The following is a 16,389-nucleotide window of genomic DNA, read 5'->3' on the forward strand; positions in this document are numbered from 1 at the left end:
ATCACCCCAGAAGTCAGTGATGTGCCCGGGGCTTCAAACAAAGGGGATAAAACCGCTTTGGATATATGTGACCTGACAGCTTCACACTCTGGCACACACACACACACACACACACACACTCTCACACACACACACACATACACACAAAAGTAGAGAGACAGGCGTGTGCTGTACACACATACAGGCGTGTAGAGCACACGCCTGTATACGCCTGTAAATAGAACTATTTATATTGTTGGTTTTAGCAACATGTGTATTCTGGTTAGAGAGCATTAGATGCCATTGTGCTTTCTGTCGCTGTGTATGTGGTATGCGTGGGTGCAGCGCTGTCTTGTTTTTGTATTATATCATGAGTCGAGTCTATTGAATCATTTAGATCTGCACATGCATGTGACCGCACAGTTGTCTTTTAATAGAAGTGAATCTGTCTCTAGTGTCACTTTGAAGAAATATGATTCCAATGAGTCACGTCAGCGAGTCATTACTTCCTCTTATTGATTGCCTTCCATTACTGAAATGAAAGCATTATTAATGGGACGACCCCCACCGGTGTCTGTGTGCGTTTTCCAGGAACATTTGAGTCATATTGGGCCGGAGGAGTTTGTCCAAGCCTTTGTTCAGAAAGACCCGCTTGATGGAACCCAGGTAAACTTTTATTTTGATTGTTTTTAAAACATTATTTTTCCTGTGTCAGTGTTATTTTCAAGTATGAATTCTGTTCTGTCACATCAGTGGAAACCCACAGTCTGTCCTCAGGTCAAACCACAGCATTTTTTCATATATTATTGTTTCGTTGGGAAATCCTGAAGGAGGCAGAATTTGAGATTAGATGTAAACCTGTAGTAAAACATAAAACGCTGTGTGTATTGTGTTGTCTGGGTCTAATGTCTGATCTGGATTCGCTTCTTAAAGGGCTTTATAAATGTCAGCAGGCCACTAAGGTCACATACAGCAAAGCATTGTGATACAACAAGCTGGAGCAAGCACACACAACAGATTAATCTTCCCTCTCTGTGTAACTGTTGAATGCTTTCACTCTCTCTTCTTTGTTCGCTGTGTTTATTTCTCTGCATTCAGTCGCCGTCTCTTTCACTCATCTTCTCGCCGTCTGTCTCCTATGTTTCTTTTTTCTCGTGCTCTCCATTGATCGTGTTATTTCCGCTCCCGGCTCGCTGTCTTCGTCATTTACACTCACATAGGGGGGTCAGCCTGTAGCTAGGAAGCTAATTAGGACGAGAGGAATTCTCTCTGGTAACGCTTCCTATACTGACTTGTTTGTGTGTCATCGGCAGCCGTGCTTCAGTGACCAGAAGAAGAAAACCTCCAACCTGGAGGCTTATGTCAGGTGGTTCAACAGACTGTGTTACCTGGTGGCTACTGAAATCTGCATGGTGAGCGGCAAATGTTGGTGCAGCCGGTGCTCATCTATTCTGACATTCGACTTTAGAAGCAGAGAAACGGCACACAAAATATACTCATTATGGCAAAAATGATAAGTATGAAAGGAAACACCCTGTTTGTAGAATAGAATAGCCACAGATACAAAGCACTTTAATCATGACGTAGACATGGAAATGAATGGGAGGAGCCATAGAGAGGTGTTCCCTGTTTTCCTGTTAAGTGGAGATGTATTTCTGAAGCTGAAATGTCACTATACCCTATAATTAAAACAGCATTTTAGAATATATGTATGTTGTTATTTTATATGTTTATCTATCATAGTTACAGTCCAGTATTTTTTTTATATTTCCAATGATAATTTCTGGTAAATCTATTTTGCAGTTGCAATATTGCAGTACAGTATTTCATTCTTTTAACAAATAGAGGGACAGGAGACGAAAAGGCAGTTAGTTGTGACGGAGCGTCACTGCCCCCTAATGGCTACTCTGTGGTACTACATCGATACCGGCACAGATAGTTCAACTGTCTGTGCCGGGGGAGAACATTCACTATGAAAAATTAAGCAAATATGAAACGATAACAAAAATTCTTGTGCCTTTTTTTCCCCCATTGCAGCCGGCGAAGAAGAAGCAGAGGGCCCAGGTGATAGAGTTCTTCATTGATGTTGCTAGGGAGTGTTTCAACATTGGAAACTTCAACTCCCTTATGGCCATCATCTGTGAGTGTCATTTTGCAATAACTCAAAGTATTGTCACAGAGAATTCTCCTGCACGACCTGGTATTGACAGTTGAAATGTGTTTCCTCCCGTAGCCGGTATGAACATGAGTCCTGTGTCACGGCTGAAGAAGACTTGGGGCAAAGCCAAGACTGCCAAGTTCTTCATTCTCGAGGTAAACACAATGTTCACTGACTGAGAGGTACAAGACAGGTAATAACCTGAACTTGACGGTGTACTGCTTGTTGCCGTTTGCTTTGACAGCATCAGATGGATCCTACAGGAAACTTTTACAACTACAGGACCGCCCTGAGGGGGGCCGCCCATCGCTCTCGGACTGCCAACAGCAACAGAGAGAGGGTAGGGCTCAGACACACATCGCTGCCGTCACTCTGAAAGCAGCTGGCATCGATTCAATCGTTCAATTTCATCTTAATATTTCCTACATCTTCTTTCCTCAGATTGTGATTCCCTTCTTCAGTCTGCTGATCAAAGACATTTACTTCCTGAATGAAGGATGTACCAATCGGCTGCCCAACGGCCACGTCAACTTTGAGGTGAGCCGGTCACCATGTCCTCCTGACCCTGCCTCATTTTAACCAAACCCGAAAATCATTTACTCAGTGAAACTTTGTTTCTCAGAAATTTGTCGAGTTGGCACGGCAGGTCCGGGAGTTCATGACATGGAAAAAAGTGGAGTGTCCATTCGAGGAGGATCGGGCCATCCTTCACTACCTCCACACTGCTCCCATCTTCAGCGAGGATGGTGAGAACCCGTTGACACCTGAAGCCTCGGACACACTTTCAGCTGCGGACTGATACCAGTCAAGCGGACAAACACACGCTTCCATTTGCAGAAAGTATGAAGTGGCCTTCAGAGCAGGAGTCTGCAACTTTTTTTGAATAAAGGGGCCATTTTTTAACATTCTTGTTAATCAGTGTGCATTACAACATTAAGTAACAACATTAAGGTTAAAATGATGTTTACTTAAGACGCCATAAAAATCTAGATTTAAATCTGCAATATTCCATCCATACAGGCAACTGGCATAGCAACATTTTAAATAATAAATAATAAATAACAGCCCACACGACTGCCAATGGCTGTGAACATTTCCAAAACATTTTCTTGCACACTTGTTGCTAGTGTGCCACTGGTTCAGCTACCGCGTACCTGAGGTTTTCCTTCCCCTGCTTTAGAAACGTCTCTACACATGTTGAGTATTTCCACTAGTTTGTGGTAGTTTGCTCTTCCTTACCAATCCTCTTTACTTATTTCCCATCCATTTCTTTCCTCATTCTTCCTCAGGACTCTACCTTGCATCCTATGAGAGTGAGAGTCCAGAGAACCAGGTAGAGAAGGACAGATGGAAAGCACTCAGGTAAGAATAATAACAACGTGTAAAAAGAGAGATGCTATATCGACACGTCCTTCGTCCTTCATCGTCCTTTCCTCTCTTTTCTGCCATCAGGTCGAACATTCTGGGAAAGACATGAGGCACTGACGGCAGACGGCCAGCGAGAGAGCATGTGTTCTCATTGCACTAAAATGAACTGTGAAGTAACCTAGCTGGTACTTAGGTGTTTTTCTGTCAAGAAATTATGAAAAAAAAAGAAACAAGATGAACGGGATTCATCAAGAGAAGTGTAAAAAAAAAAGACAAAGAACAAATCACACAAAGTGAATTGAAAAGGTTAAGCTATGGAAATGATGAGGTACAGTACGTTGGAGAGGGGTACAGCCTCTCCTTCCCCCTTCCCTCCATGTGTGTTTACTCTGTGAAGATATGTTTACTACTACAGAGAGTACAGTTACAGGGAAAACCACTTTATATAATGAAATTCCTACTGATTGTCGTTTTTGTATTTGCTCCTCTTCCCTTTTCTCTCTCTCTCTCTCTCTCTCTTTATCTTCGCCTTTGGTCCAAAGCCTTGTCTAGGTATTTCATTTGACTTTGTTTTCCTCCTTTATGTGTAATGTACTGTAATGAAACTTACAATGATGTGAAGGGCGCTGGCTAGCCCGTATCAGCTGTCTAATTTTATAGGTCTACTGAAGGAATGGCAACTGTGTGTCCACGGGAGGACAGAGGACATGCCTTGAGCATTTCACCAGTTCATCTCACGTGTACTTTTGTGTGTGTGGGTTTGTTTGTGATCCAGATGTTCATGCGTTCTTGTCCATTCAAATTGTCTTGTTTTGCATGAGAATGACTGGAAAAGGCTGTTTATTGGTCACCTCTCCTTGTATTATAATTTATTGTATCTTATTTTTGGGAGGCGGGGAATATGAACAGTTTAAAAAAGTGTTTACTACTTTTAAGTGTATTGTGCCAGTAATGCGAGACAACTACAGTTTAACTAAACAGTCACAGCGGGAGCGAGGCCAGGTGTAGATTGTGTACAGGTGACATTTACCCCTCATCTTTCTGCTCTTCAGGAAGTTTTTCTCTGACTGACGTTCAGTTGTCTGATATATTTATGGAGATTTCTGTGCTGACAGATGTATAGTTTTTATTGTAACTTTCCTTTACTGAATATGAAGTCCAATAGCATGCTACGACAGGTGTTTTTAAAGGGGCATTAAGCGCGTCCACCTTGAAAAGAGTACTACCGCAACACAAACTTGATGATGCATCGCTGCATCCTGTGGAAGGACAATTGGAGAAGATGTAAAGTAAAGAGGGAAACTTGTGCCATATGAATAACTGGTTGTCATGACAATTCAGGTTCCTCTGACTTGAAATGTGTTATTTATCGTTTTGTGGGATCGCTTTGTTTTTGGCAGTTTCGTTGTGATTCGGGAGCCATTTTGGAGGGTTATGGGGAACTATGTGATTATAAGCTTTTTAAAGTCTTATTCAGTTTGCTATAATTGATTGATGTCTGATTTCTCTTTAGAGGCACCTTTCCCTGTCAATAACAGACTGACTTTAACTCTCCCTCCTCATTTGTCATCAATAAACTTGCTTTCCCTGAAACACATTCCCAACATAAGTGAAGACTAGAGAGCCAGAGATGTGAAGTCCAACCTGCCGTTCAAGGTGAAGACATGTTTTAATAAAACATTGCCTGTGTTAAACATGTGTTTTCAATGACAATCGCAATATTTTACATCGCTCGTTTGAATGGTGTCATCGCACTGCCAAGGCCGTCTTTGAATTTTTTGCTTTCACACATACAGTATATTGCTGTGTGCAGTTCGAGGACTGGAGTGCATTCAGTGTTTTTCATGGTTTTTGAGGCCAAGCAGACACAATTTCTCCAACATCACTGCAAAATGTGTGACTAGCCTTTAAGCCATTAATAAAAGTAAACCTTGCTTAGTCTATTGCCTTCGGTTCGTTTTGTGTGTGAATGCTTGGTTTGATTGACTTCCACTTTTCAGTCTGTTCAAGCTTTGTGCCTTCAACAAAATATTTAATTAAAGCATTGCACTGAATTCACACAATCAGGGTTTTCAAAATCATGAATGAGCCACGACATTTGATTGATGCACAACCACTTCATGTCATTTGCATGTAGACATTTTCAAAATGTATGAATAGGAACAAAAAATGCCCAAAATGCTGTGAAAACCTGCAGGCATTGCACGATTTCATCTGCAATCCAGGCACAACTCAAAGATGAGTCAAATGTATTCGGAATTCAACAAAGTCAATTGCAGCCCCATTTTAAACACTATTTAAAAATGTCTGCAACTAACTTATTTACCGTATCGATTGATCTTTCAATTATATTCTAAATCAGTTGGTTGATCTACAACACATCACAAAATATTGAAACCTGCACATAATTTCACAGAGTGATCATATTGCTGGTTTTATTCAACCAACTGTGCAAAATTCAAAGATATTGCATTTAAAAGTCTCACGAATCAATGAAAACAACGTGTTTATTTTAAGGCCGAGCACATTTTAGTCCTGGAGGTCCTCTCCACCTGCGCCAAATGTTATCTGCGCCAGTTTGGTGTACGATTCAAAGTGCTTGGAGCTCAGGTAGGTGCCGAAGAAAATCTGAAGCACCAGTACGGCCCTCATCTTCCTCAGTACGGGTCTGGAGAGGTCCATCCAGTACCGGAGCAGATTGCCCTTCTCTGGCAACGGTGCCGTGTTGTACCTGGTTGCAAGCCCAACATTCACGGGTAAGGCCAGGAGGATGGGGTACACCCCACCACCGACTACACCGACGAGTGCACCTCGGATCAGGGCGCAGGTGGGACAGTTGAGGTCACCCGACATGAGGGGGGCGGACACCACAGCGTTATACAGGGCGGCTGTCGTGAGGAAGGGCAGCACGGCCATCGGCAGGCTGGAGGCGATGGGCGCCTGTGTGACGTTCAGAGCTCTGCGATACAAGCTGTTGGATATCAGTCCTGCAAGGCCTCCGTTGCCCCCCAGATACATGGGTCCATACTTGAAGAGTTTCTGATCGAGGTCAGGTAGTTTCTCGAAATTCTTCGCCAGCATTTCAGCAATCACAGCTCTGGAGAGCCCGTTTCCAGAGGCGCGTTCCTTCTGGGTGTTTTCCGACATCTTGAGAATGAATGATCCAATGAAACCGACAATGTCCAGATAGTTAGATGCGCGTTTACGATTTGAATTACTCCGCTAACACATTTGGGTAAGGTGGTCCTCAGGTTGGAAACAGGGCGCAGCCATGTTTTACCCACAAGTCAAAGCGTACAAATAATGGGTTTTACTACCCTCTGTGTAGCCTCTTAGGCTAGCAAGCGGGTCGTGGACAGTACAAAAATAAAAGACAACGCTATACCGGTGCATCTCAAATGCAACAATAAGCTGTATCATTTGTCACTAATTCAGTTTTTTTTTTTTTCTTCTCCAATGTAACGTCAGAAACCTTGCTGACACAACCTCCAACGAATTCATTTTTAAATACTGACAGTTTCACACCTATTAACTATATCTCTATTATTAATGTTACTATTATTAGTAGTAGTATTGTACATTTTAAACAGTTGCCCGGGCTAGCAATTGGTATTATATTAGTATTGATACGTACAGTGCTGTTTGGCTGTACCTGAAAGGATGAACTCGGGATAATAAAACCCATGAGTTTAGTCAGTGGGCGTGGTTATTGTGCGTTGTGTCATGGAACAACGTTCGAGCGGATTCTAGGTAAGCTCGCCATCTTTGAAGACTAGTCGGAGGCATTTTGTTTTTCTTTGTTCATACTTTTAACAAAACCGATAAACATACTCTTTCGAATCGCTTGTAAAAACCAGGTAAGACAAATGCCATGGGTTGTAACTACTTTATTCTGTTTCCTATTGTTTAACGTGTGTGTATTCCCCTTAATGTTGGCTAATGTTAGCCAGTTAGCTTTTCCGAAATTCGACGTCTCGCCAACACGGCAGACGCTCATCTGGCTAATTAGCTTAGCTATAGCTAGCTACGATACTTTATTTCCTCGGAATTGGCAGTAGCCTTTGGCAGATTGGTGTGCAACTTTTTATAACTGTAGCAGTCAACATTTTTAAGTTGGTAGTTGCAGTAGAATATATGTATTAACTCGTAACGTTTATGTTGTTTTCTGTAGCGTTAGGTTACGTCATACGTTAGCGTGGTCGACGCTCGATGGGCCCTTAGATCGAGACAAGGCTACTCAACGGCTTTTTGCTCCTGTCACCACTAACGGTCGCTAGTTGATCAAAGTCACCACCGTTTGAGTGGCAGGTTATCATGAACCATTGGATAAAGTTTGAGATATAGACTAATGTTATGTCAGGCCGCAAAGTTATAACCTGTTTGCGTTAAATGCTCTCCTATTATTTTATCATAAATCTTTATAGTTTAAAGTCAACGTTACCTCCTACGGGTGAGTCCAGACCTGCTCACCCTGTTGGGGTTAATTTATTAATAAAGACCCGCTCGAGTAACGTTACATGACGATGAATACGTTTTTACCAAGTGATTTTTTTTTTTGGGGCGTTTTCCCATGGTAAACGACAAAATATTTGATTTTAAAATTATTGCAGAATTAAGGTGCTATTGATAACATTAAGCCACTATATTTTGCACCCTCCCTCTCAATTTCTATTGCATACACCGCATGGCGGAGTGTGCATTTGTTCTCATGGTACAGCCATGTTGATTGGCGGGGATTCAGGAAGTAAACAGAGACTTGAAGATGGGACAAATATAACGTTACTAATTACTTGACAAGTTTGTTGCACAACCGGCATATTTTGTGGTTTAGTGGAATGAGACTTATCTCAAGTGACGAATCTTCTGTGGTCAAGTAATCAAGTCATTTTAAAACGTGTAACTATCGGCTTACATTAACTTCAGGTTACTTTGTGTGGTGGTGTTTTAAGATTCATTTAATCGATCCCAATTTTATAATATGGCTACTTAGCTTCGGCTAATGTTTAGCTCGTCATCTAAGCGACAGTGTAGTGAAGGTATACGACTTAATTTATGTTCACCTTTGTTATTACTAACTGTTATAGTGAAGCCATACGCTTATTGTCAAATTCAGCTATTTGTCCGTTTTTTCCCACATTAACTGTGAACGTTATTACTGACGACACAGAGGTATGATGTGATGCCAACATTGTTATACTATTGGCTCACAAGCCTCGTTAGAAGTGGCAACCAAATGTCAGATATGTTCCACATAGATTTAAACATTAATTTTGAGCCTGTTAAAACATTTTAAATCACAATTATGATTTTTTTTTTTTAAAGGAAAAACAACACTTTTATTCGGCACTGCTCTAAAAGCTCTGTGGATGTGTTACTTGTCTACATAGACATTTTTATCAACATGAATTTTTGAATTAAAATTGAGCTCTATGCCCTTATTTATCTTAAACAACTAGATTTTTCGTTTGCTGCTGTACTATATTACATAACATTTAGTCTTTTGCTTTGGGGTAGAGGTAACTCAAGAAACAATCGCAATTGTAATGCTGCAACTGAGTTCATGGCTCCGAAACATAGCAATGATTGATAAATAACATAACTATATGTAGTTTAGGATTAAGTGGAATTCTATTTTGACCCGTTTTTCATGTCTTTCAGATGCGCCAATCGAAACGGATGCGCTCCCCATGTATCTGGCTCGATGAGTACAGCTGGGAAGAGAGAATGGAGTGTCGTAAGAGAAAGAAACAAGACTCACACAGCAGCGAAAGAGAGAATAAGTCCAGAAGAACTCACCTCCACCACAAGTTGTGTGATGGGTAAATATCATATTAATAAATAATATAATATCAGTATTTTCTGCCTACTCAAAGACTTTTTGTGGTGTTTTGGTTTCTTATTTTAACTGAGGTGTAAAATCTATCAAAACTAGTTTATGTGCTGGATATGTTTTAGATATACTCAAAATTCCACCTGTTTTGTATGAAAATACATGTTTGTTTTTTTTATTGACCTTTTCGTATGAAAGCTGTTCACCCATTACATCATAACATATGGTAACATTTCTGTGGCCTGTGCTGCCATGATTTGAGATAAACCTCCAGTTAGGCCATTAAGGCTTCATATTTGTAAACAGCTCGTGCTCTCCGTGCATTGTATACGTCTGTGTTGCAGTGTTTGTTTTCATGATGGATTTGACTCGTTAATATATTTGACTGTTTTTCAAATTGACAAACCTAGTCAATTTGCAATTTCAGTGTCATCTGGTGAAGTTGTGTGCAATGATGATATGTTTTGCAATTCTATCTTTTTGTGAGCATGTATGGAGGCTGTGGGGTTACATTATATGTTCCCATTTCTACTCTAATTTTAATTCTGTAGAGAGGCAGACTTCCTCCTGGAAGACAACTGACACCAGCAGGGTGCGAGGGTCAGAGGGGTTTCTTGGTCTTTTTTAGATGTTTGTTGCTAACATGGTCTGCTGGGTGGGTGTGCTGGAGGCAACATTTTAAGCAAACGCAACCCTAATGAGCAAACATATTTTTCAGCAAAGCATATATTGGGAACTGTTGAAAGGTAATAGTTGTTTTGCACTTCGTATTGGCAGAAATGTTACTGCATAGTTGTCACCTTCTGGTGCACTGATATCTGCAGGTGCAGAATCACAGATGGTATTACACACTATCAGGTTGTGCCCAAAATCTTTCAGCTCGATCTTTCGATGCCTCGCACTTTAATTCTGCCGATGTGGCTGACGTGCATATGTTTTAAGGACGGCATACTTTGGGTTGGCAAGGAGACAGTTGAGAAACTGTTGATTAAATACTTTCTTAACTAGCCTCTAAATGAGCACGGTGTTTGGTGTTTGGTGGCTGTAAATCAGTATGTTGCTAATTTAAAATGTTACATAAAAGGTTCAGGGGATACGGTGTCAGGCAGCGGGCGGACCGTTTGCACCGTCTTCATTTCGAGAGCCTTATCGCAGACGAGGAGCTGAGCTGCTCCGGACCTGACCTACGCTCTCTACTCGTTTTTTAAAATGTGTGTGTCATTTTGTGTTTAACTGCAGGCACTATTTGGAGACCCGCAGTTTGAACCAGGGGCTTGACTCTCGGGACGGAACCACCCAGGACCACAGTCTGGGCATGGCCTGTGAGGAAGTCAGCCGCGAAGGCACCGGCAAGGACAGAGACCGTGACTGGCACCACTACAGCAAGTCCTCTGGGCTCAGCGGTCGCAGCAGGCGAAGCAGCCGCAGGCAGAGAGACAGAAGGCGCAGACGCAGCCACTCTCGCCGCCGGTCCTCCTCGGTACGAGAACCTCCTTCTCCCCTCTACTCCCCTCTCCTGTCTTTGCCACTAAATCAAATGGGTCATCACTGGTGTTTAGCCAAAGCATAACACCTATTGCTTTGTTTTCTCTATCTCTCTGTGTGTCCCACTCTTCACTATTAAGCATGATTTTCAATAATGACTAGTGGAGGCTCAGAGATTGTGAGTGTTTTATAGATTTGTTAGAGAAAAGTGGACCCAGTATTTGTGCTGAAATCTTAGTGGGCGGTTATGGGACATGCTAGTTAAGAATTAAGTTGTTTCGGAAGAGTTACAAAGAATTACATGCAGATAGACTGTAATCAATCAAGTTTAGTTTTTTTTCTGTACTACTCTGAGAAAGTCTCTCATCTGAAAATCTTGTTGCCATGTTTTTCTTCTGTAACGCACACTATGTGGTGGCTGGCGCCCAATTTCTCTGACGGGGCTGAATTTGAATTTGCTGTTCCGTCCATTCGTCCGGCGGTGTTACTGAACGGGCTGAATCTATCCACCCCTACACCTCCCCCCCTTGGCCCGGTTGAATGAATGACGATGTCGCATTGTGGTGGCCTGGTGCTGGCTGACTGATGGGTTATTGATGTGATGGCGGATTGCGGCGGTGCAGAGGAGGAGCCAACAGCGCAGGAGCAGGAAAAGATCCAGGAGTGTTGAGGATGATGGCGAGGGTCACCTCATCTATCACAGTGGAGACATGCTGAGAGCGAGATGTATAGAATATATACCTTTTTTTTCTACTGTTGTTCACACTTTGACTCTCTCACTCTCCTGTCTGGTTCTTATTTCCAAACATTAGTCTTAGTCCAGACAAGTATTTGGTTAACTACTGCTTGTCAGTGTAACATATTAAGCCTTGACTTGTATTCCAGTGTTCAGAAGCCTGTTTATAGTAGCGTAGCTAAAACAGAGCTATAAAACATCAGGCAGCCAAAGGGCAGTGTTTCACTGTGTCACTGCAATGTTTCTAACTACAACTCTCTATTTTCTGTAGATGAGATTGTGTGTACTCTAGGAGAAGGTGCCTTTGGGAAGGTAGTCGAATGCATTGATCACTCTAAGTAAGAAAATATTATTTTCTTTTTAATATATTTCTTTCTTACTCGCTCCTTCTCTTGCATCCGATGTTAAAAGTATTTACGTTGTGTATTTCCAGTGATGGAGCTCGAGTGGCTCTGAAGATCATTAAAAACATAGACCGCTACCGTGAGGCGGCTATGTCTGAGGTAGAGGTGCTTGAACAGTTGAAGTCCCTCGACTCTGATAAGCGATAGTAAGTAAATCCAAAGTAACTTCATACCACAAATACCCGTTCGCCTTGCGGTCTTGATATGTGTGAAACTGACTGTGCTTCTGCTTTACCTCTCCTCCTCTTTAGTGCTTGTGTACACATACTGGACTGGTTTGACTACCACGGCCACGTCTGTATTGCCTTTGAACTGCTCGGCCTCAGCACCTATGACTTCCTCAAGGAAAACAATTTCCAGCCATTCCCCATCGAACACATCAAGCACATGGCGTACCAGATCATTCGGGCTGTGCGATGTGAGTAATTCCACATGGCTGCACAGAAAATACAGAATGTTAAAATATAAACTACTTGTTTAAAATGTGTGTGGTCTTGTCTTTCAGTTCTGCATAGCAATAAGCTGACTCACACAGACCTGAAGCCTGAGAATATTCTCTTCATTGATTCAGAGTATCATATGGAGTACAACCCTGTAATGGTGAGTGTCCCACATATGTATCCAAAATCATACCTGCTGAAGTATTGGCCGAATGCCCAAATCTTCATGTTGGTGTCGCTGTGTGAGTAGCATGAGTCTGTTCTTGTCCTCAGAAACGGGACGAGCGGACGTTGAAGAACCCGGATGTGAAAATTGTGGATTTTGGAAACGCCACATATGAGCAAGAGCACCACACCTCTGTGGTGTCGACCCGTCACTACCGCGCTCCCGAAGTCATCTTAGGTACGTGGCTGTTAGAAAGCACAGCTCGGAAGCTTTAGACGCATCATTCAGTGGTGGTTTGTTATTTAGGGAACATGGTCTCTTTCAGATCTGGGCTGGGGCCATTCCTGTGATGTCTGGAGTTTAGGCTGCATACTCATCGAGTACTACCTTGGATCTACTCTCTTCCAGGTAAGAGGCAGTAGAGAGTATAATTAAATGATTAATACTGTGACATTTACCATGGCGTTTGGTAAGATGTGTCATATTTATTTTTACCTTCAGACGCATGACAGCAAAGAGCACCTTGCTATGATGGAGAGAGTCCTGGGCCCCATCCCCTCAAACCTGCTGCAGAAAACCAAGTACGTAGACCGCGGATTGGCCTGAGACACAAATCCCCCCCCCAAAACAATATTCACACTATTTATAAGGCCACCTGAACATACTTTGCAGATGATATGATTTATTTATTTCTATTTATACAAATTTCAATATCATTGTGTTGTACAGAAAAAGGCGGTTTGTTCACCGGTCCAAGCTCGACTGGGATCTTCACAGCTCTTCTGGGAGATATGTCAAGAAACACTGCAAACCCCTCAAGGTAAGAGGAATGTTACCGGAGACGGCAACATACAGTCGGAATTACATCTGGAAATACATCTGTATCAAACTCCAACTCTTTGATGTTTACATGTTAGCTAGGATAGCCATCAGTTCATCCAAAGCCACCTGAGTTCTGTTCAGAGTTACAACACTGTACATACTTCATAATATAGACAGGACAGTCCGTTGTTAAATAGGAAACACTGCCCAAAGTGAAAGTCTTGTTCAAAAACAAAAATTGAGCGCCACCAAACTGGTATTACCTGCAGGGCTCTTTTCTGTTCCGTCAACAGTGTACATTATTTACCAAGTTCGTATTATAGAACTACACTTAACATTCAGAGCACAAGATTCATTGTGACACACTTTACAATTGTCCCTTCTTTCCCATCAGCATTACATGCAGTCTAAGGGCGAAGACCACCACCAGCTGTTCGACCTGATAGAGAAGATGATGGAGTACGATCCAGCGAAGCGCCTCAGTCTGGAGCAGGCCCTCCATCATCCCTTCTTCTCCTGCTACCGCAAGAGCACCACCAGAAGCACCCGAAGCAGCAGCAAAAAAGACTGAACCTGTAAACCTGTGACCCTGGTCAGAGCCTGACTGTCACTCTGATGTCATCATGGTGCAGTGCAGCCTCTGCTTCCTGACTCTCCAGGAGAGGAGAACCTTAACTGACTGTATCAGTCCACTGCCCTGCTTCGCTGTGTCCTAAGCCGGTGTGTTTCCTCTTAGTCTTTCACTCATCAACATGTTATGTTGTCATCTGTGGCATTTATGTTTGATGATGTAATGAATCCTCCAAATTATTTCTATTTATTTGCCATTTTAATTTAATTTGTATCACTTAAGCATTTACTTATTTTTTTTTTTCTTTTCTTCATGAATTGTCCAATTGTGTCCATGCTCTTTCTCTGCATTGTCACAGTGGTGAAGGGGAATGTTTTTGCCTTATCAGTCTCACCAGTAATAATTTATTCAGCATTGAAGAGAGAGAAAGCTATAGCAGGCAGAAAATCCTTGTACATAAAATGTGTTCAGATGTTTCCTTTTTCACTGAGTGGTTGTGTAACTTTTGCAGTATAATGTACATTTTTCTCAATAAACGTGAATAGACGACAGACGTGTCTTGTTTGTACTTTGACTGTGCAGTGACGTGTAGGTGCAGTAGCTGCATAAATCCACAGGGTGGCAGTAAAACGCTTTCAGATTACTGAGTCTGCTGCCTGAAGTCGCTCCTGTCGAAAGATCTGATCCTCGTTGAAATTGAACGAAAAGTGCATTAAAACTGAACATTTAACCTGGATTGATGACCGCACCGGTTTCAATCCGGCTCGACAACGAAAATAACAAAATGCATTACAAACTATGAATCTATTATTATTCAAGCTGTTGACGTTTCGAGTCGGGATCACCAGTGTGCAGCATCGGCTTGAGTTATCTAGAAGGTTTACGTGCTTTGAACTACAACCAGAGACGCTTCTTTTCTGAAGAGGATCCATTGACCTCAAAGGTTACAAGATGCCTTCCCATTGACAATACGGGGCCTGCGGGTACAGAATGTACTTCAAAGTTACAAGTGTCATTTCACAAATCACAGTGGAGGGGTCGTATCATTTTAAAGTCTCATTCATTTGTCAGCAAATGTTAGTTAATTGCACGAACAAGCTTCAACATCATTAGTCGCTGTTCGAGTTAATTCTAGTGGGTTTATAAAAATAAATAATAGCTGCAAGGCCTATAACATGTTGTGCTGAGGTGGCTGAGTGACCAGAAGTTGGCCAAGACAAAAACCCTCAACAGTCTCACTCACAGGCAGCTGTCAATCTGCAGCCCCCCACGTGGTCAGCGGGGCGGGCGCATCGCAACTAGTTGAACATGCAACTTTGAGGCAGGCAGGCAGACAATTGGACCCATTGGTAGTTGCACTTGCACATCCATATAGGAAACTCCCCTGCAAGTTAGAAGGCGCCTCTTCTCTGGTTGGCATCCAGATCGCTCCCATCTGTGTCCGGCGTAAACCCGGTGTGCGCTGCTGCAGCCTCTTGTTCCAAGACTAATTTAAGACAGCGCTTTGAACCCTGAGCCTAGTGTGCTACAGCAGAGTGTTGTGAATCTGTTAGGTGCGCTGCTTAGTGAGTCCGGAGCGCCGAGTAGATTTTGGTCGCAGAACTTCAACAGCTAAACGAGGCATTTTTAGTTTTATTTTCTGTTCATCAAGAGGACTTCAGCAGGATTTTCAACATGGATACAGCTCGCGACTCTATCGGGGAAAGTAAGCCGGTGTGCCAGTGTGCTCCAAAGTCCGCGGTCCACCGGTGGCTTCCAGGTTTCCCCATCGCTCTGTGCTTGCTGATGTCCCTGAGCTCCATCACCGTGTGTCTTCTGATGAGCCTCAAGACCTACCAGCTGGAGAACCGCCTGCAGATGGAGACGGACAAAGCGTCCATCTTCCACCCGCTGCGCACTGCTTGTCTAAACGAGGATGGGACTCTAATTCCAGAGCTGAGCACTTCGATAGGGCAGCTCGTCGAAGAGGTACATGAGGCTTACTGTCGTTGATAAATTCATGTTTTGTGTTTGTGAACCTCAGAGGCACTGCTCGCCGGTGCGTAACATGTGCGTAATAGCAGGGAGGCTGTCAAACGCACAGACTTTGCGCTCTTTTGGCAATTGCACCCTAATTATTCCCTCTAAAAGCAGTCCCATTTTAACGAATGACCGTAGGGATCAACCTTGCATGCAGCTGGCCAATTAGTTTACCGTTAAATCTCTTTTATAGGGTGACATAACCACTGATGAGACACCAACCTATACTTTTTATTACATGGAGGAAGCTCCTTGAGCTGTATTTAATAAGACGAAGGTTATGATCTCATAATTGTAATTGGTGCTCATTGAGGTTATTTTAATATTATTCCGTGCTCTACTTGTTTCTTAATGATCTCCACTTCAAAAAATATATTCATGTTTAGTATTGTTATTTAGCTTTGGAATTTG

General features: G+C 42.5%; 4 protein-coding genes across 5 annotated transcripts in view; 3 read left to right on the top strand and 1 right to left on the bottom strand.

Moving 5' to 3' along the window:
• LOC142962500 (ras-GEF domain-containing family member 1C-like) overlaps window positions 1-5,446 on the top strand; it is a 20,231-nt gene extending 14,785 nt beyond the window's left edge. Inside the window, exons 6-14 of the mRNA XM_076103023.1 lie at window positions 571-645; window positions 1,293-1,391; window positions 2,017-2,119; window positions 2,213-2,292; window positions 2,382-2,477; window positions 2,579-2,674; window positions 2,760-2,883; window positions 3,427-3,499; window positions 3,590-5,446. Coding sequence (XP_075959138.1) covers window positions 571-645; window positions 1,293-1,391; window positions 2,017-2,119; window positions 2,213-2,292; window positions 2,382-2,477; window positions 2,579-2,674; window positions 2,760-2,883; window positions 3,427-3,499; window positions 3,590-3,614 — 771 coding nt within the window. The 3' untranslated portion in view covers window positions 3,615-5,446. The remainder of the gene's footprint in view (window positions 1-570; window positions 646-1,292; window positions 1,392-2,016; window positions 2,120-2,212; window positions 2,293-2,381; window positions 2,478-2,578; window positions 2,675-2,759; window positions 2,884-3,426; window positions 3,500-3,589) is intronic.
• Window positions 5,139-7,976, bottom strand: tmem126a (transmembrane protein 126A). The gene has a single exon (XM_076103024.1). It carries the CDS (start codon window positions 6,650-6,652, stop codon window positions 6,035-6,037), a length of 618 nt encoding a protein of 205 aa, XP_075959139.1. The 5' UTR covers window positions 6,653-7,976; the 3' UTR covers window positions 5,139-6,034.
• Window positions 7,229-14,510, top strand: clk4a (CDC-like kinase 4a). 2 transcript variants are annotated; one of them, XM_076103021.1, is made up of 13 exons: window positions 7,229-7,362; window positions 9,164-9,324; window positions 10,575-10,815; window positions 11,444-11,546; window positions 11,828-11,894; window positions 11,990-12,106; window positions 12,212-12,378; window positions 12,466-12,560; window positions 12,674-12,803; window positions 12,892-12,974; window positions 13,068-13,147; window positions 13,296-13,386; window positions 13,783-14,510. In XM_076103021.1, exons 2-13 carry the CDS (start codon window positions 9,164-9,166, stop codon window positions 13,957-13,959), a joined length of 1,512 nt encoding a protein of 503 aa, XP_075959136.1. In that variant the 5' UTR covers window positions 7,229-7,362; the 3' UTR covers window positions 13,960-14,510. The 2 variants fall into 2 exon arrangements, with proteins under 2 accessions (XP_075959136.1, XP_075959137.1); XM_076103022.1 differs by having other exon boundaries at window positions 7,235-7,255.
• Window positions 14,511-15,462: 952 nt separating this feature from the next.
• The window catches only part of col23a1a (collagen type XXIII alpha 1 chain a), a 110,637-nt gene continuing 109,710 nt past the window's right edge, over window positions 15,463-16,389 (top strand). Inside the window, exon 1 of the mRNA XM_076103355.1 lies at window positions 15,463-15,927. Within this exon, the coding sequence (XP_075959470.1) occupies window positions 15,634-15,927 (294 nt within the window). The 5' untranslated portion in view covers window positions 15,463-15,633. The remainder of the gene's footprint in view (window positions 15,928-16,389) is intronic.

This window comes from Anarhichas minor, unplaced genomic scaffold (assembly GCF_050575085.1).
Source record: "Anarhichas minor isolate MPS153535 unplaced genomic scaffold, ASM5057508v1 ptg000028l, whole genome shotgun sequence".
Classification (NCBI taxonomy): Eukaryota; Metazoa; Chordata; class Actinopteri; order Perciformes; family Anarhichadidae; genus Anarhichas; species Anarhichas minor.